This window comes from Physella acuta, unplaced genomic scaffold (assembly GCF_028476545.2).
Source record: "Physella acuta isolate Inbredline_101_S28 unplaced genomic scaffold, ASM2847654v3 ptg001919l, whole genome shotgun sequence".
NCBI classification, from domain to species: Eukaryota; Metazoa; Mollusca; class Gastropoda; family Physidae; genus Physella; species Physella acuta.
The window spans coordinates 2,539-23,978 of NW_026733424.1; the positions used below are offsets into that span (position 1 = coordinate 2,539).

The 21,440-nt window shown below is 35.1% G+C and overlaps 1 protein-coding gene across 1 annotated transcript; it reads left to right on the forward strand.

Moving 5' to 3' along the window:
* Positions 1 to 1,649: 1,649 nt before the first annotated feature.
* On the forward strand, positions 1,650 to 18,502 carry LOC131931217 (pro-neuregulin-3, membrane-bound isoform; the record flags this gene model as incomplete). Its single annotated transcript, XM_059287942.1, is given in 6 exon segments — positions 1,650 to 1,768; positions 10,565 to 10,778; positions 11,404 to 11,459; positions 15,250 to 15,352; positions 17,630 to 17,717; positions 18,289 to 18,502. Coding segments are annotated over 6 exon segments (628 nt in total), but the record flags the coding sequence as incomplete, so codon positions are not given.
* Positions 18,503 to 21,440: the final 2,938 nt, after the last annotated feature.

The following is a 21,440-nucleotide window of genomic DNA, read 5'->3' on the forward strand; positions in this document are numbered from 1 at the left end:
CTTACATACAACACGAAGAAATAAAGAGACAATAAAATTTATGTAAAATAATAGCGAACACGTCAATTTTTTTACAATCCTATACTACTCACTTAACTGTCAATTGCATCAGTTTTGAATCTTAACACTGATGCAGATCTGGGGGGCTACCAAATTGAGGCATCTCAGAGTTGTTGACTTTAGAGACATTTTGTAAGAATATAATTTTATTTCATAGAAAGAAAACAAAGGAGCTAAAATTGTTCCAACTACATTGATTTTTACATGAAAAAATTTAATTTTTATAAAAAAAATTAATATAATATTTTAACGTTTGCTGGTATCAAATATAGCTATATTTTTAAGAAAACAACATCAATTATTATTTTGTTTTTTGCTTTTTACACAAATTTAGTATAAGGTAACTATAATAAATTTAAAAAGTAACCCTTTTAAGTTTACTCAAATTTCTATTCTTTTTTTTTCAAACTGTGGACTTTTGGCTATTGTTTTTTCCCTTGGCAGTTGATAGCGAAGAGTTATCTCTATTATGCAGTCACACAATATTGATTGAAATATCGTTTTCAATTTTAAAACAGTGCAAACAAAGGATTTTCTAATTTTTTTTAAACAAGCTGACAACATTTTTACAATACTTTATAAATTAATTTGTATAAGAAAAATTAATATAAAATTTTAACGTTTTTGATGGTATTAAATAGAGTTAATTTTTTAAGAAAATAATATCAATTTTTTTATAATTTTTTTTTAAACCACTCTAATAAGATAACTAAAACATTCTTTATTCTAGGTAAAGCCTTTAGTAAAACAATTTAATTTGTATTAGATAAATGAAATTAACATTTTAACGTTATGATGGTATTAAATATACTTAAATGTTTAAGAAAATAATATCAAATATTGCTTTTATTTGTTTTTCACATCACTAGTATAATATAAATAAAATATTTTTTTAAAAAGTAACGCTTTTAAATTGAATAATATTTTTATTCTTTTTTCTTCAAACTATGGACATTTGGCTACTGTTTTTTTTTTCCTTGACTGTTGATAGCGAAGAGTTACCTCGATTATGCAGTTACACACTTTATTCACTGAATTATCGTTTTAAATTTTAAAACAGTGCAAACACTGGATTTTCTTTTTTTTTTTAAACAAGATGACAACATGTGTACAATACTACTTTATTGTTTTTATTTTTCATAATACCGATATATGCATTGGACCCAGTGGCGTAGCGAGGTCGGGTGTCACCCGGTGCGGCACTTAATGGTGTCACCCCCCCCCCCCCCCCAGAGGCTTAGCGAATCTTCCCGGGGACAAACTTTCAATTTTCGATTTGCACCCCCCACCTCAAACTTTCGATTTGCACTCCCCCCCTCGAACTTTCAATTTGCACCCCCCCCCTCAAACTTTCGATTTGCACCCTCCCCACCCCCCCCCCCCCCCCCCCCCCCCTCAAATTTTTCTCTATATATTTTACTATTTTTGCCTTGGTGTCACCCCTCTAAATGGTGTCACCCGGTGCGGTCCGCACCCCCGCCCCCCCCCCCCCCTCGCTACGCCTCTGATTGGACCTTTTACATGTTAATGACAGATATATTTGGATATTTTCAAAAATTATTTTGAACAAATTTTTGTCTCGTCTGCAGTTGGTGCCATGCTAGTCGTCTGCTTCACCTCATAGCTCACCCATGTGTTCCGACGATGCACCCGGTTAACTGTCGTCTGCTACTGTCAAGTTTGCTTGCTTACGTCATCCACACCACCGGTAAGCTGTTTACTATTTCCTGGTGCTACCATCGCAGGATTTGAGTGGTGACACTTGTCTCACCATTATGGAATTCGGTGGTGACATGCGTCTCACCACTGCAGGGTTTAGCTGGTGATTTTGGTAACTGTTGTGTTAGGATGGTGACTATGGTTTCACCATTGCAGGATTCTGGTGGTGGCATAGGTCACGTTTTATAAGATATGGGTGGTGACACTCGTCTCACCATTGGTGGTGACACTCGTCTCACCATTAGAAGATTTTGGTGGTGACACTCGTCTCACCATTAAAAGATTTTGGTGGTGACACTCGTCTCACCATTACAAGATCTTGTAATAGTGACACTCGTCTCAACATTAAAAGATTTTGGTGGTGACACTCGTCTCACCAGTAAAAGATTTTACTGGTGACACTCGTCTCACCATTAAAATATTTTGGTGGTGACACTCGTCTCACCATTAAAAGATTTTACTGGTGACACTCGTCTCACCATTAAAATATTTTGGTGGTGACACTCGTCTCACCATTAAAAGATTTTACTGGTGACACTCGTCTCACTATTACAAGATTTTGGTGGTGACACTCGTCTCACCATTACAAGACGTGGTGGTGACACTCGTCTCACCATTAAAAGATTTTGGTGCTGACACTCGTCTCACCATTACAAGATTTGGTGGTGACACTCGTCTCACCATTACAAGATTTGGTGGTGACACTCGTCTCACCATTACAAGATTTGGTGGTGACACTCGTCTCACCATTACAAGATTTGGTAGTAACACTCGTCTCAGTTGACAAAAGTCAACATTTTCATCGCTATTAGTATTCTATTTTTTAACATTGAATTTCAATGACAAAACCGCAATATTTAGGTACATGTACTGTATAAATCCGTCCACTTGAAGCAATCGTGTTGTGTTTTTTATAAACAAGAGCATGTTCTCCTTATTGAAAGCGGTCGATGTTAAGAGTATGTAGAGAGTATATTGGGAAAATGTAGAGAGTATATTGGGAGTATGTAGAGAGTATGTTGGGATTATGTAGAGAATAGGCTATGTTGTGAGTATGTAGAAAGTATATTGGGAGTATGTAGAGAGTATGTTGGGAGTATGTAGAGAGTATGTTGGGAGTATGTAGAGAGTATGTTGGGAGTAGTAGAGAGTATGTTGGGATTATGTAGAGAGTATGTAGAGAGTATGTTGGGATTATGTAGAGAGTATGTTGGGATTATGTAGAGAATAGGCTATGTTGTGAGTATGTAGAAAGTATATTGGGAGTATGTAGAGAGTATGTTGGGAGTAGTAGAGAGTATGTTGGGAGTATGTAGAGAGTATGTTGGGAGTATGTAGAGAGTATGTTGGGAGTATGTAGAGAGTATATTGGGAGTATGTAGAGAGTATATTGGGAGTATGTAGAGAGTATATTGGGAGTATGTAGAGAGTATATTGGGAGTATGTAGAGAGTATATTGGGAGTATGTAGAGAGTATATTGGGAGTATGTAGAGAGTATATTGGGAGTATGTAGAGAGTATATTGGGGGTATGTAGAGAGTATATTGGGAGTATGTAGAGAGTATATTGGGAGTATGTAGAGAGTATATTGGGAGTATGTAGAGAGTATATTGGGAGTATGTAGAGAGTATATTGGGAGTATGTAGAGAGTATATTGGGAGTATGTAGAGAGTATATTGGGAGTATGTAGAGAGTATATTGGGAGTATGTAGAGAGTATATTGGGGGTATGTAGAGAGTATATTGGGAGTATGTAGAGAGTATATTGGTAGTATGTAGAGAGTATATTGGGAGTATGTAGAGAGTATATTGGGAGTATGTAGAGAGTATATTGGGAGTATGTAGAGAGTATATTGGGAGTATGTAGAGAGTATATTGGGGGTATGTAGAGAGTATATTGGGAGTATGTAGAGAGTATATTGGGAGTATGTAGAGAGTATATTGGGAGTATGTAGAGAGTATATTGGGAGTATGTAGAGAGTATATTGGGAGTATGTAGAGAGTATATTGGGGGTATGTAGAGAGTATATTGGGAGTATGTAGAGAGTATATTGGGAGTATGTAGAGAGTATATTGGGAGTATGTAGAGAGTATATTGGGAGTATGTAGAGAGTATATTGGGAGTATGTAGAGAGTATATTGGGAGTATGTAGAGAGTATATTGGGAGTATGTAGAGAGTATATTGGGAGTATGTAGAGAGTATATTGGGAGTATGTAGAGAGTATATTGGGAGTATGTAGAGAGTATATTGGGAGTATGTATAGAGTATATTGGGAGTATGTAGAGAGTATATTGGGAGTATGTAGAGAGTATATTGGGAGTATGTAGAGAGTATATTGGGGGTATGTAGAGAGTATATTGGGAGTATGTAGAGAGTATATTGGGAGTATGTAGAGAGTATATTGGGAGTATGTAGAGAGTATATTGGGAGTATGTAGAGAGTATATTGGGAGTATGTAGAGAGTATATTGGGAGTATGTAGAGAGTATATTGGGAGTATGTAGAGAGTATGTTGGGAGTATGTAGAGAGTATATCTGGAGTATGTAGAGAGTATATCTGGAGTATGTAGAGAGTATATTGGGAGTATGTAGAGAGTATGTCTGACGTCAGAGGCTGACCTTTAACCCTAAGACGTGTACAACATCCGGGAGATTTGTGTTTCCCTCCCTGCTGAAAAACTTGCAGACGTGACCTAGGCGACAAAAATATTCCGGCAGACGACAGGATCTGTCACGTCGGCTAGCAAACCAGACACACACAGCAGACAGTCTCCAGCAGACTTTAGAAACCAACTGTCTTAACGTCTGCTTAGAGATGACGTTACTCGGCCAGCAACCCCCTCCTCCCTCTCCCCCTCCCCGCCCCACACAGCAATAGCCTCACGTGCACATCTTCTCATCATGCATAATCACGTGACAATTTGGGCCGGAACTCGCTGCGACGTCTGCAAAATGTCGTCTCAAACATGGTTCTTCTTGTTTCGATTTTCTAATCTTATAACTCACGAATTTAACGTGTGTTAAAATAAATGATTTCACGCTTGTGAGAACTTATTTTAACACCATTTTTAATCTCTTCCCCTCATTTCCACCATCTATCGCCCCCACCCCCACCCCCACCCCCACCCCTCCTCCCTCCCTCCCCCACCCCCACCACCCCCCTCCTCCCTCCCTCCCCCACCCCCCTACCGTATGCCTGTTCACTGGGGCGTACAATACGGCCAGACCAGACACGACTAGCGTCGAATCGTCAATAAAAGAGAACAGATACCGTCGCTATAGACGCTCTATTTTTTTCCCCCTGCGCCGTCTCAGGGGAGAGCATCGGGAAGAAGAAAGTTGCGTGGCGGAATTAGATTGATCTCCCCTGTCGCGGTATGTTGCCAAGAGGCTCCGCGTTTTAATGCCATTTTCTATGGATTCTGCCGCCTTTTCGCTGCCATTACTACTGGGGGAAGAGAAAAAAAAGTTTTGAAAGAATATTTTTTTTTCTTCGACAAAAAAAAAGAAACAGTATTTTTAGTGCATATTTGTGTTAAGTTATTTTCTAAAAATAACATTTAGTATGATTGTGAATGCTTTTATTTTCTGAAAATAACATTTAGTATGATTGTGAATGCTGTTATTTTCTAAAAAATAACATTAAGTATGATTGTGAATGCTGTCAATGATATGAGTAAACTGGTGACTTACATAATACACAGCATATGGTATCACACCGATATATTAATACGATAAACTCTGATTTACAATTTGTCTGGGAAAAGACAGGGATAAAATATATTACTCTTTTTTCTAAGAAAACTTCACAAATGTCACCCCCTCCCCTTCCCACTATCCCCTCCCCCCTTCCCCTTAGACAAATTATACCACTGAATGCCCGGCTAATCTAGTATTTTAATTAAAAGTTAATCAATTGAAAAAGTTCAATTTTTTATTCTGGAACCTTGTATTAAACCCCTAGTTGAGCAATTGGGAAACGGGCCTCTATAAATCAATATATTTTTCTTCTTCTTTCAAATGCCCCCCCCCCCTCACCCTACCCTCCCATTGGTTCCATTGTAAGAGTTTACATAATAGCCCGCAATTAAATCTGACTAATTGATAAGCCATGTACAGGGGAGGTCAGCGGCTAGCAATTTAATGACGTCATCACGTCTAGAATTTTCGTTCCCCCGCTGTGTCATTAGGGTAATTTTGTCCACTTTACTAAACAAGTCCGATAACTCTCCTTGCTTTTGACTGTTTTTTTTTAATGGTAGTTGATTTCTCTTGCCTTAATTTTGAGCCCCGAGTGCATATCAGAGGTTAGATGTCAGTCATTTTGTCTTGGTGGTCACATTTTAAAATAGTATAGTAACTCAGGTGTTAAGAGTAGTGGCTATGTGGTCAGGAAGATAGCACTATCTATAAGTAATTCGACTTTCTTGAGTACGGCTCCTGGTGCTAACAACACTACTGAGTCCACCAGCACTAATCAGTACCTGGCTCTAGTCGGGGGGGGGGGGGAAGATTATAGTTATGCATCATGTTATGGGACGACGTGGCCTAGGGGTAGAGCTAGACTGCTAACCCTAAAGTCTCGAGTTCGAATCCGGGTTCAAGGCAGTAGAATGTCCCTGAGTCCACCCAGCTCTGATGGGTACTGAACTCACGTTAGGGGGAAAAAACGGGTGGGCATAGTGCTGAATTTCAGTTCAAGCGGTCTCTAAAACAGATGAACTCTACTTCATCTGCCCCATGCGTCTTAGGCACGAACGGGAAAAGATGATAATGATGTATAGTGTTAATAACACTACTACGTAAGAGAAACAGATACACCGTTTGGCCGTAAAGGTACTTTGCTTTTCATTGAACGTATACCAAGTTTTTACAACTATCACAACACCGTACCACGGTTAACTAATTTGGAGAGAGTTGCATCTTGCTATTTCGAACAAAAACTTTCTCAGTATTTTTGTGTAGCTTCACCAAGTGATTAGCGTTGGGAATTTGCGGGATTTTCCCGGTCGGTTCATTAATATTTAATTAATGACTGGAGATTTCGTGGGAGGTGAGACATAGAGGCGTGGGTGGAAACAGGTCAAAACGCACTTCATTAATTAGCCATCGATCAGCTTGATTGATTTTCGTTAAGATGCGGTGAGGGGGGAGTGTGGGTGTGAAAATGGCCTCCCACACGTGGTCAGGTGAGGTTTTGGGCTATTTTTATCCGAGTTCTTTTGTCAAAGTGGTGGATTTTCTGAGTGGACTTTTTCAAGGTGTAACGTGAATCATTAAATATAGACCTGTTTTACGCAGTAGAATTTTATTTTTTCAAGGTGTAATTTAAATCATTAAATATAGACTTGTTTTATATATATAGAGTGGATTTTTTCAAGGTGTTACGTAAATCTTTAAATATAGATCTGTTTTATAGAGTGGGTTTTTTTCAAGGTGTAAAAATTTAAATCATTAAATATAGACCTGTATATATATTGTTTTTTTTTTTCAAGGTGGAATGTGAATCATAAAATATAGACCTGTTTTACGGAGGGGAATTTTTTTTTTCAAGGTGTAATTTAAATCATTAAATATAGACTTGTTTTATATATAGAGTGGATTTTTTCAAGGTGTTACGTAAATCTTTAAATATAGACCTGTTTTACGCAGTAGAATTTTTTTTTTTCAAGGTGTAATTTAAATAATTAAATATAGACTTGTTTTATATATAGAGTGGATTTTTTCAAGGTGTTACGTAAATCTTTAAATATAGACCTGTTTTACGCAGTAGAATTTTATTTTTTTTCAAGGTGTAATTTAAATCATTAAATATAGACTTGTTTTATATATAGAGTGGATTTTTTAAAGGTGTTACGTAAATCTTTAAATATAGATCTGTTTTATAGAGTGGGTTTTTTTTTCAAGGTGGAATTTAAATCATTAAATATAGACCTGTTTTATAAAAAAAAAAATTTCAAGGTGTAATGTGAATCATAAAATATAGGCCTGTTTTACGGAGTGGAATTTTATTTTTTTCAATGTGTAATTTAAATCATTAAATATAGACTTGTTTTACAGAGTGGATTTTTTCAAGGTATTACGTAAAGCATTAAATATAGACCTGTTTTACGGAGTGAATTTTTTTCAAGAGAGTTTTTTTTTTTTTTTTTTTTTTTTTTTTTTTTTTTTTTTCGCGTCAATAGATTGAATATAGACATGTTTTACTAAAAGATCAATTACGTTTGTTTTAGATAAACACACATTGCTTGTGGGATTTTTAAATCTTAGAATCCGTTTGCATTTTTTTTAAATGGACTCCTGTTAAAGTCAAGTTATTTATTAAAAATTTCACTTTTAGTTTGACATTTTAGAAGATGACTTCTGTAATTGTAATCTAAAATTTCAGGTTAAAATTAAAATATTTTTTTTAAAGACTACTGTGATAAACAATTTATTTATTTAAAAATTTAGGTTTTGGTCGAATTTTTTTTAAAACAAAAGTTTACTACTATAAAAGACAAGTTATAATTTTAATCTCATGGTTATATTGGAATTATAAAAAGATTCAGTTAAGACATTTTAATCCCACCACAAAGAGTATGTTGGCTTTATAAACATAAATGTAAACGTGACGGATGGTATACAAAATATATTTTGCCAACTGCCAGTTCGAAACCCGCTGTAATAAAAATAAATAATTGGTCGAGTCACGTGACCTACTCCAGGAAATCTTGGATAAGTTCAGGAATTCGATCAATGCAGTTCGATTGTGCCAGACTTTGATGTTCGTCTTAGCGAAGAGTTGGGACATGGAAAACATTTTACTCTTGGACGTTCGCCTGTTACTGTGGAGTCATTGATTGCCTTCCCTCGGCAATTAAAACTAACAAAAAAAAAATAATTCTTCTATTAGCTTTCTAGATGGGGAACAATTTTCAGTATAGAATGTTTTCAGTGTAAAGAAAAGTTGAAATTCTGTCTGTAGTTTCTAAGAAGTCGTTTGAGCTTGTGGGAAAATAAAATTCTTATTTGGACTTAACGTGCCGGTGTAGGTTATCCAAGGCTTCAACATCTAAGCACGATTTCCTAACATCAATTTTCGGACACAAATGGCTTGGAATTTAAAATTATTGTTTCTGAATCTTTGTTGTGTAGTGTTCATTATCTCTGTACACGCTGGTTCAAAACCAGCGAGCAAAAATGTAAAATATCCGGTCGTTGAGATTCCGTTGGAGAATCCACAATGTTGGATATCAGTTCTAGGTAGGTTCATTCCATCTTGACCATAACATTTCCTTATTTGCCTTGATCATTATATCTTGTCCACATGCTCGTATTTAATTAAACTTTATCTTATCTACCATTTAGCATAACATTTCCTTATTTGTCTTGATCATTATATCTTGTCCACTTGCTCGTATTAAATTAAACTTTATCTTATCCACAATTTAGCAAAGAAATGTTCTACAAATATTATAATAAAAATGATTTCTTAACCTCATGTTCTATGATATATTAAATAACATATTTTATACGTCGAAGTACTGCCAAATACGTCCCTTTGTAAGATTTAAATGGCCAAGCATTGCATTCAACACTGTCAGTGCAAGATTTACCGGGCATACGTGATATTAGTATGTAGCATAGATACCACCTTGGTGGCATTGAAACTATCTAGGTGACTTCGTGAAATCTAAGTGACGTCATGACCATCTACATGATGTCATGATCCATTTGACGATCATGACAATATAGGTGACGTCAAGAATATCTAGGTTCCAACATGACTAACTTAATGCGTCACTGACATCCACTAGTACTAGTAACTGTTGACTTTCAGCTTTTAAATTAAATTAATTTTTATTTTATAATACACAGCCGTGTCTAAAGCACTGAGCTTTTTTTTTTTTAAATCATAGCTATAACTTTAATCACCGTCTAATAATAAACAAAGTTTTCTTGAAATCTATAAAACAATTGTGACCTACTTAGGTCTTGTATTTTTTTATTTGACTTTTATTGCTCAACCATGAGTGACCTGTGGTGCAACCACCGGTACTTTTCCATAGTTCTAAGAAAGACATATACCCAGTACTTTTCCATCACCAGTGGTGGTGCAATACTTTTATACTTTCGATTGGTTGATTCGGACATCGGAGGGGTCCCAACCAATAGTCTTATGTTTTGAAGGTGACCTCCCATGTTGCCTCAGGTGTCAAATAGTCTGCGCACACTTTTCTGCAGGCAGCCGACCGCGGCAGTCCATAGCAGCAGTCAGATCAGACATCTTTGAGAGAGAAAGCCTTGAGTGTCGCTATTTTGTAGCCTATAGTTTTAAGCAGCATTTTTCCTTTATTACTTGTGGTTTTAAGGAATATTTTGTGCTTTAAGTAGTGTCGTATAAGCTGTGGTGATTTTTTTTGAGTGCCATATCCTGTGATAGTGTAACATAGTGTTTTTTCCTCAAATTGTAAGTTGGGTTTTGTTATTTTACTCATTCATTTTATTCTGTATAAAGCTAGAGTCTTATCTTGAATTTGTACACATATTAAAAGTTATATATATGGATTAAATGTGTTGTTGGTATCAGGAGTTCATCGATAAGTACGTCCTCGTTAACTGTTGTGCTAGCTACCATTTATAGGGCTTTAAGCCATCTGTGTGTAACCCTCTAAACGAACCCGGGTACGTTCGCCAGCTATCTGGCTGATAGAGTGGTGTTTCGTAATACAATTCATACTTCCTACTTCTAATCAACAACGAAGATGCCTATCCACATCTAAAAGACCTTTATCCTCCACAGATGGCTGCGGCCGAAATCCGGCCCGAACCAAACCCCCACCCACCACCCCGAACCCTTATGAGAAAACAACCCCCGGGGTCACACCCCCGACCACGACCGTCTACGAGGGTCACCAGAAGGTCTGCACACCCCCGGAGATCAGGGAGGCTGCATGTCTCAACGGCGGAGATTGCTTCGCGTTGGAATTCTTCGGCGTCAGATCAGCTCACTGCACGTAAGTCTGAGACTAAATCACTCCGCGGAACTTTTTTTTTGTGTGTGTATGGTTTAAGCCAGTGTGCTCTAAAGAACAATTATGGAATCTTCTTAAAAAGGATGTATGGTTTACTGGTAATAAACGTTGATGTAGTATTGCTTGTAATTATCAAAGATAATACTATCTCTTGCACAAACCCTAACCCAAGTCTTACCATAGCGATAACCCTAATTTCTATACAACCACTAAATTTATAATAACAATTCTATTAACAGTTCAACAACAACAACAACAAAATGCATATTTAAGAAGTACAATTTTAAAACATCTAGAGAAATGACCTAAAATATTTAGGCAATAAAAATTGTAACATTTAGAAATTAACTAGATCCACAACAGTTAAGAAATAAAAAATGTAACATTTGTAAAAGTTCATACAAAAATAAAAAAGTAGATTCTCTAACATCTACATAAGTCTAGATGTATAGATCATTCTGCATTATATACACACACATATATATATATATATATATATATATATATATATATATATATATATATATATATATATATATATATATATATATATATACTTTTCTGTTGTGTATATCTGTGTAACAACAAAATGTCTTTACACTTGCAGATGTTACGAGTGGTGGACTGGCAAGCGGTGTGAAAGAATCGATACCAACATTTTTGGTAAGTCTTTTATTTTATCATATATATTTTTTCTTTAACAGTTGTAACAGTTCTAACACCCTTTAGTTGGTTTTAGAGGAATGGTATTTATAAAAAAAAAATATCCACAAAACAAAAATATCTTGCTCTCGAAATGTTTTACGAAGATAAAAATGAAATTAATTTTAAAATGTATCAAATATCAATGAAGTCTTCGTCATGAATAAACTGAAGAAAAACTCCTAAGCTTTGAAAGAAAAAAATAATCTTTAAAATTGTGTATCTGTTACTACATTTTTGAAGTTAGATTAGGTACATCCCTAGTTGAAAGAAGGTTAAACGCTATGTACAATGCATTACGAAATTACTGACTTGAAGCGGGAAAAAATAATTTAATGTGCAATTTCAACTAGTCAACTACATTTTAACCTTTTTTTTAAAATCCTTTTTATTATCCAAAAATTGTAACAGATATACCTAAATGTATAGAAGATGGTAGTACTATCTGTAGAAACTGTTTTGATCGAGATTATATTTAAAATTTTAACAACTTAGTCCAAACACTTAACTCAGATTAAAACGTTTGTTCAGACTACCAATTATCTAATACTTTTAATCAAAATAAAAGTCCTGAATCCTCTTCGCTTTTGATAAAATATGTTTCTAATTTTCTAATTTTTTTATCAAAATTAAATTGACGATCTGAATCCTCAATTTTTTTTTTCATTTTAACTGAAATTCCCAAATCCAACCAAAAAAAAAAAAATTTCTAACACTCTCCCTTTTTATTTCTCTAAATCAACATAGATAACAGCGGTAAGATGGTGCTTGCTGTTCTAGCCTTCTGTATCCTAGCAACTGTATCGTAGCAACATCTTTATAGTATCATAGAAACAGCTTTATAGTTTCATAGCAACAGCTTTATAGTATTATAGCAACAGCTGTATAGAATCATAGCAACATCTTTATAGTATCATAGCAACAGCTTTATATTATCATAGCAACAGCTTTGTAGTATCATAGCAACAGCTTTATAGTATCCCATCATCAGCTTTATGATGCCCTAAAATAGCTTGATAACCTTAGCTGCATAGTGTTCTAATCATAGCTGCTGAGCTTATGTTTTCTTCATTCGTTGCCTTTTATTAATTTAATTTAATTTTCTGTTTGATCACAATTGCATCATTTCATGACTTGTTACAATTGATGATGGGGTGGATTGGGGAGGGAGGTGGGTGCCTGTGGGGTGAGGTAGGAAGGGGAATAAGGGATCCATGGAAAGATATAACCCCGGATAGAAAGGATATTGGAAAACCGGATGTTGAAACTTTTGCTCGAGTGCCATTTTCACAAAAGCTATATATTCCAGAAAGTCATTTTGCCTGAAAGCCATTCCCCAAAAGCCATTAAACAAATGCCGTTTTTTCCGTGGCCAATTAATAACGAGACAGAATAAAATACCGTATTTCAAATTAACCTTTTCACATATTAAAAAAACGTATGTTCTTTTTTTATGTAACTAAAAATAAAAAGTCCATTTGAATTAACAGATTCAATTTTTTATTTTTTATTTTTCGAATTCCTTTCTTTTCTTCGGTACATTGGTATATCGAGCATTAGGTCGTTCGGGCAATCTGCTATCGACCCATACGCAAAATAAAAACCAATACCCCGGTATTGGTAGTTTTGTGAAACTGAGTGTCAATAAAACAAGTGGTCATGTTTTTTTTTTTATTCGTCGGCTTGTTCCACCCAGGGGAGATCACAGCATTACAGATATCATTTTTCTTTCTTTTTTTAACTGTTGGGTTGCTGCCCCTTAAGGTTCATCATCTTTTTATTTTATTTAAATCCAATTATTTTCTGGATTTTTTTCTTCTCATTTAGTTTTTATTTCTGTGTGATTTTTTTAAATGCACACTTATAGATTAGCTATGTGTTATACGTGTTAGATTTTTTTTTAGCCATGCTTGTTAAAATTACGAGAAAAGTGTTAAAGCTACAGACAATAAATCTCAACTTCGAGTTGTAAAACTGCCATCAACTAAACTAAACTGGCGACATTTTTAAAATCTAAGCTTTTAAAGTTTTAACTTTATATATTTTAAAAACTTGGCGATTATTTAGACTAGATGACAATGCACGACATTTTAGATAAAAGTCAGTTAGGAATCATAGATAGTAAGATACAGTGTTTCTTCCAGACTTTTTTCTCCGGGGGGGGGGGGGGGGCACTTGAAATTTTCGGGGGGGGGGGGGGGCGGTAGACTTTCTTCGAGGGGGGGGGGACACTGTTTAAAGTATATTTTTTCTATATAAATTACATAAATTTCATTTAGTTCGGGGGGGGGGGGGGCGGTAGAATTTTTTCGGGGGGAGGGGCGGCTTAGCTGGTAAGATAGGGTTTGTAAATTGGATAATATACAAGTATAAAATAAACATTCTTTTGTAGGGCGGCCACTTCAATACCACCTATGTCGGCTCCGGTACTTCATCACTGCCAGCCACTGAGCCGCGCTGCAGTAAATGCATGCCATTTTCATGCCTAATTATAATGTGTTTAGCGTCATCTGTCAGCGCTGCATGATTTTTTAAAGTCATCATTTAAAAAAAAAAAATAATTACAATTGTTTAGATGTATTCATAAGTCTAGTGCATATTACGTAGAGTGAGCAGCTCTCATAGTCGTGAGAAGTTACGGTAGTGGGGTGTGGTAGTCCGATAGTGTCTTCACCGGTGTGTCTTTCAGGCACCCCCCCCCTCCGCCCCGAATAAAATAGAATTTATATAGAACTTTTTTTACAGCCCCCCCCCCCCCCACCCCGTAGAAAAAAGTCTGAAAGAAACACCGGCCATCGCTTGTTTAAGATCAAGTTGACTTTCTGCTGAATTTATGGAGTGGTTTTCATATATATTTTTTTTTTTTTTTTTTTTTTTTTTTTTTTTTTTTCCTTAGGTTGTTCACCATTTCTTATTTAAAGATTATAAAATGATGAAACCGTAATTAGGCAATCTAATATAATTATTTTATTTAATATTTTCGAAAATTTCTAAATGTAATTAAAATAAAAAATCAAACTGTTATACCGAAATTTTAAAAATAATATACACTATCTAAGAACATTCTGTAAGCTAAAATTAGGTTTTGATCTCAGAAAAACATCACATACGATGTGTTAATTGTTAAAAATCATAGATCAAATAAATGTGATTATTATGTTAACGGGTTGATTTTTTAAAAATAATTATTTATTCTTTTCACAAAGTTTTACAGGTTCATAGTGTATAAATTTTCGCTGCTTCGTTATCTTACCTTTTTTTTTTTAAATATTTTAGCTATGAGTAGTTGTTTGTAAAATATACTATTAGAAACAGTTTCAAATTTAAATTGGACTAATTAAAAACGTTACATAAAATATCTGGACCCTTTCAATAACATGTATGTTCGTTAGGCAATTTTTCAATGATAAGAGGTTTTCATGGTTGATATTTAGGCCTAGGCTAAATAGAACTAATTCCCTAACAATATAACAACCCCATTTATAAGATGAGTTTGTTATAAAAATACGATTTATAGAACACTTTAAAACTTGAAAACTAAGGATTTTTAAAAATATGGTTCACATTTCAACATGTTTGGTTTTTATTTCCAGTTATATCATAAAAATATGGTTCACATTTCAACATGTTTGGTTTTTATTTCCAGTTATATCATAAAAATATGATTCACATTTCAACATGTTTGGTTTTATTTCCAGTTATATCATAAAAATATGGTTCACGTGTCAACATGTTTGGTTTTTATTTCCAGTTATATCAGCCGACAAAGTGGAGAAGGCTGGAATCGCAGCTGGAGTCGTTGCCATTATTATCATTCTTACAGTCATCATCATTTATTTGATTGTACGCAAGAGGTGAGTTTTGGCAAATTCTTACAGTCATCATCATTTATTTGATTGTAGGCAAGAGGTTAGTTTTTGGACTTTGTTTACGTGTTCATGTTTTGATGGTTGCTGGGTCGTTACCTGTGACGTAGTGTTGGTTTGTTCAGGATGGTTGGTGGTTGTTACCGCTGAGGTTGCGTGGACGTTTGGCTTGTTCAGGATGGTTGGTGGGTTGTTACCTGTTAGGTAGCTTGGAATAAACCGTTGGTTTGTTCTGGATGGTTGGGTTGGACATTTCACTAGAAAGGGTTTTTTAATATTTGTTTTATAAATATGTTATGTTAAATTGGTTATTTATTCTGCTCTTTATTTGGAACTTATTCTAAGGCACTTGAAAATTGTTATCAAATTTCAGGATTCTTTTTACTATCGTCTTAATTTTTTTAAACTATTTTCAGACCTCCATTGTCAAATTTGTGATAAGTTATAGTAATTAAAATATTAGATAATCAACATTTTTAAAATACCTAGTATAACTCCTTATAATCAAATCACTTACTCATACAAAACTCCATTAACAAAATTTATAATGTTGGATTTATACGTGACTTTCATGAACATACTGTTTGTTTGTTAAAAACTTCTGTTGGGTTTTGTAAAGTTAAAAACTTGGATGTTTTGAATGTCATCGGGGAAAAGATGGAGAAGTGGTGGACGGTGGTAAACGTTTTGTGACAAAGGAACATCCGTGGGGTAGATTGGTTGGGGATGGGTTGGGTGGGGTGTAGGTAGGATGAGGGATTAGTAATGTTTAAGGGGGGGTAGGTTGTATTGCTTTCAGACTTTTTATTCCTTGAGGGGGCGGGGCACTTGAAACGTTTTGGGGCGGAAAAAAGTATATATTTCCTATAAAAATTCTTATTCTTTCGACGTAAATAGATGCCTGAAAGAAAATCTGGGTTACGGATAAGCTAGGTATATGTATGGTGAGGGTAGGTTGGCTGGAATAGGTGTTGTGAGAGTAGGCAAAGTGAAGGATAAGTTAGATGGGGAGTAGGTGGGACAGGGATGGGCGGAGTAGGACAGGGATAGGCGGAGTATGACAGGGATAGGCGGAGTGGGATAGGGATAGACAGAGAGGAATAGGGATAGGTGGAGTGGGATAGGGATAGGTGGAGTGGGGCGGGGAAATGCGGAGTGGGATAGGGATAGGTGGAGAGGGGTAGGCGGAGTGGGATAGGGATAGGCGTAGTGGGGTAGGCGGAGTGGGATAGCGATAGGCGGAGTGGGATAGGGATAGGCGGAGTGGGATAGGGATAGGCGGAGTGGGGTAGGCGGAGTGGGATAGGGATAGGCGAAGTGGCGTAGGCGGAGTGGGATAGGGATAGGCGGAGTGGAATAGGGATAGGCGGAGTGTGATATGGATAGGCGTAGAGGGGTAGGCGGAGTGGTATAGGGATAGGCGGAGTGGGGTAGGCGGAGTGGGATAGGGATAGGCGGAGTGGGATATGGATAGGCGGATTGTGATAGGGATAGGCGGAAAGGGGTAGGCGGAGTGGGATAGGGATAGGCAGAGTGGGGTAGGCGGAGTGGGATAGGGATAGGCGGAGTGGAATAGGGATAGGCGGAGTGTGATAGGGATAGGCGTAGAGGGGTAGGCGGAGTGGGATAGTGATAGGCGGAGTGGGATAGGGATAGGCGGAGAGGGGTAGGCGGAGTGAGATAGGGATAGGCGGAGTGGGGTAGGCGGAGTGGGATATGGATAGGTGGAGTAGGATAGGGATAGGTAGAGTGGGGTAGGCGGAGTGGGATAGGGATAGGCGGAGTGGGGTAGGCGGAGTGGGATAGGGATAGGCGGAGTGGAATAGGGATAGGCGGAGTGTGATAGGGATAGGCGTAGAGGGGTAGGCGGAGTGGTATAGGGATAGGCGGAGTGGGGTAGGCAGAGTGGGATAGGGATAGGCGGAGTGGGGTAGGCGTAGTGGGATAGTGATAGGCGGAGTGGGATAGGGATAGGCGGAGTGTGATAGGGATAGGCGGAGAGGGGTAGGCGGAGTGAGATAGGGATAGGCGGAGTGGGGTAGGCGGAGTGGGATATGGATAGGTGGAGTAGGATAGGGATAGGTGGAGTTGGGTAGGCGGAGTGGGATAGGGATAGGCAGAGTATGACAGATTGGGCAAGAGAGGTTTTGGTGCTAAAAACAGCTAAATATATTTAAGACGCCGATATTTAAACCGTCTACTATAATGTAAAACTAGCAGAGTTATACAAAAACTAACATGGCCTCTTTTTGTGACGTCACACAGGAAACAGAGGAGGATGAGGGCAGAAGAGAACGGACGATCTAATGGCCATGCATGTAAATCATTGTTAACTGACCAAGACAATAAAATGGTAAGCCATGCTCATAAACTATGAATTCATAACAATATTTCAATTTGAGTGATGATTGTATTTTTACAAGCTTGTACTTAGTTCACAACGTCTGTTTTTTGGGTTTGTGGCAAATCTTGTAACTCAATTTTGACCCACTTCTAATGCACGATTTCGTTCAAATTTTACAGAAAACTTCTACCTCGAGAGTTATGCATGAATATTTATTTTTTAATCTAATTAGATATAAGATAAGTCAATAAAAATTTATTAAACAGTTTCGAATTTATGGGAGGTGGGTGGGACAGATAACAAGATATTAAAAGCTTGCGAAAATATGCAAATGCTCTCTTGAGCAATAAAAGCTGTTATAAAAAAAGCAAGTTAGATTTTTTATCTTATTTTCAGTGCATTTAAAATCTTGTTACTAGAAAGTGTTTTTTTTATATTTGTTTTATTAAAATGTAGCATCAAAATCCCTCATTTTATTCTGCTCTTTATTAGAAATTATTCTAAGGCACTGTAAAATTTTTATCAAATTTCAGGATGGATTTTTTTACTATCTCGTCTTAATTTTTAAAACTATTTTCAGACCTCCATAGAGCTCGAGGAAGCTGTGACATTAACAACAAAAGTATGACGTTTATCTGCCTAATGCTGGTCTGCTGGTCTAGGAGCAGTCTGCACATGGACCCAGTGGCGTAGCTAGGGTTACAATCGACCCCGAAGTTACACTAGGGGTCCAATAGATCCTTGGGCACATCTGTTTCCAAAATAAAATAGCCGATAAAACACACACACACACACACACACACACACATATATATATATATATATATATATATATATATATATATATATATATATATATATATATATATATATATGCATTGTACATAGTGCTCTAAAAAGTGTAATAGCTTTGCTACTGGATATCTTAAATATTGAAAGAGGATGTGATTATCATCCAAGAAACCAGCATAGGTTTATCAAACTAGACCAGTTCACCAAACGAGACTTTGATAACCGCGACATAGACCAGCATGGGTATCATAAGAGACTTTGTATACTGATGTTGACAATGGTTGCATAGAGCTTGACTCGGAATCCCAAAGATGGAGTATGAGATTCGTCCATCACGTTATTTGTATGTTAAAACTATGAAAGACGGTTCCTTAGAGAGGTTCCCAGAATATTCTAGTCTTAATTATTGTAAATATTTTGATTTTGTTTTTTAATTTATATTTTGATGATTGTTTTCAATTTATGGGTGAATGGAATGTAATTTATGATTTCCTTTGTAAAAAAAATAATTAATTAAATTAGTAAATATACGTTTTGTAAAGATTTGTGATAGGTTATAGTAATTAAAATGTATTAGATAATCAACATTTTTAAAACACCTGATATAATTCCCTTTTATTCAATTTCTATAATTTAATGCCTATTCTTCATAAATACAGACAAATCAACGTTTACAAATGACTTACTCATACAAAACTCTTTTAACAAAATTTATAATGTTGGACCTATCCGTGACTACTTTCCTGAACATAAATGATTGATTACAAATCAACTATTGTCTCTCAGATTAATAATGATAAAAATATGATTTACATTTTATTTGGCTTAATTTTTCATTACTTTTATTTCATTATCGATTTTTATTATTAATTACTTTTGAGTTTCTGATTATTTTCCGTGTTAATCTTTTTAGTTTCGATTATGCTTATATTTTGTCTGTAGATACGTATGATAAATTGTTTTGTATTGATGTGATAACTGGTATGAGCTGTGACATAAAATATGTTAACATGTTTTTTTTTATTGTTTAGGCTATGTTTTTCTAAATTCCCCATGACTTTTAAAATTTTTCTGTAGTGAAATATAACTGCATGTATGGGATACAAATGGGCACAAAAGATGATTAATTGTTATGAAGTGATAAAATGATATTTGTACGTCATTTGTAAATAGCTTGACATGAGCATATTAGATGTATTACAGTACAGCACATGGAGTGATGTAAACATTGTTATGCTGGTCGATATGATTGTGTTAGAAAAATATTCATGGCAGTTATATCAAACCAATATAGCACAAAAATTGTATTTTTACTCGAGAGTCTCAACTCATTAAAATGCTAGCTATGTTTTACTAAAGATTTATCTAAACTTTCGCATACGAAGTATTGTATTTCTGCGTTTACAAATTAAAAAAAAAACAGAAATTGCACTGAAAATATAGGACGAGCTATCTAATGGTTGTCATAATTATTCAAATACATTTTCATAGCCTTCATGTGTATATGATATCAACATTTCTTGTCCATCTAGCGTGCGACAAGGTAGTGAAATATTCTATAATTTTATAAAGAGCATTTTCTATTAATTAAAACCAATTCAACCCATAAACATATACTTTTATTCTTTAAAATTTACCTTTTTCTTTCTAGGCTCTATATGTTACAATAAGTTTAATATTTATTTTCGATTCAAAACAAAACTGCCAACATAAACAATAAAACAGAAAATTTCAGCTTTATCCGTGTATACAAATATTATTACTATGCAATGTTTTATTTTCTATGAAACAGCACTGCATTATAAATTGCACGAGGACTGTCTGAAATGTTGAATAATTTTATGTCAGTTTAAATAAAGAAACAAGTTTGTATCATTTTTAATTTAATTGAAAACTAGATAACAGCTGTAATTGTAACAATTAAAAAATCAAGTTAGAATAGTAGGAACTAAAGTAAACTTGAAATATAATTATATTTTTGTATTTACTTAAAATGTTAATTTTTAAATTTTCGATTTCCATAATGTACATAGTATACCAATTATAATCATTTGTTTTTTTTTATGTATAAATTTATTTATTTTGACATTTTCGAAAATGTATCCTTTAAATTTCAAATGACTTATAATTAAATCATTTTTATACTCACATAAAAAAATACTATTATTAGTTTTGTATTGATGATATTTGTGCTGTATGTATGCACTGTTCTCAAATTCAACTCTTCTTGTTACTAAGTTTAAGAACTATGCATTTTCTGTTAGAGCATTGTTAATCTAGCAAACACAAGATCATCTAAGCATATTTTTGCTGGAAACAAAGAATTAATTTAATAGAAAAATATGATTGATTTTGTTTGATTGAACTAATTATTTGTTTGAAGCAATATCCTAGTCTACACCAAAGCAGTTTGATTGTTTGTGTGTATCTAAACTTAAATTGAATGAAGATTTACTTTAAAAACTGAAACATTAGGCCAAATTTATTTCTGGTTATTATTTTTAATGGTTAAAAAACTCAAAAGAAATCATAATGTACAACAGGATAAATACATGCTTTATTGTGTTTCTATTTTAATCATTGTATGTGTTTATTAATTTATTAGTCCATTCCTGGATGCAGATTTTGTCTTTTTTATAATATCCTAAACAGGAAGCCATCTGTGTAAAAATAGCAGCCATCTTGATTTGGTGGCATTTCTGAATATGAGCAAAGAAGCTACATAAAAATTAAGCTGCTCAACGTAAAACAAACTTTAATTGATAATTTTAAAAATCATGTTTAGCCTTCGATTAATGAAAATGTTTACATTGAAAATAAATTTGATTTTAAACCATTGCCTTCTTGAGGTTTACTTAATAATGGAACAAAAAATGCTAATCATTTTAAAGAGACTCCTGCTGATGCTTGCTCACTTTTAAAGTGACATGTAGGGGGTTA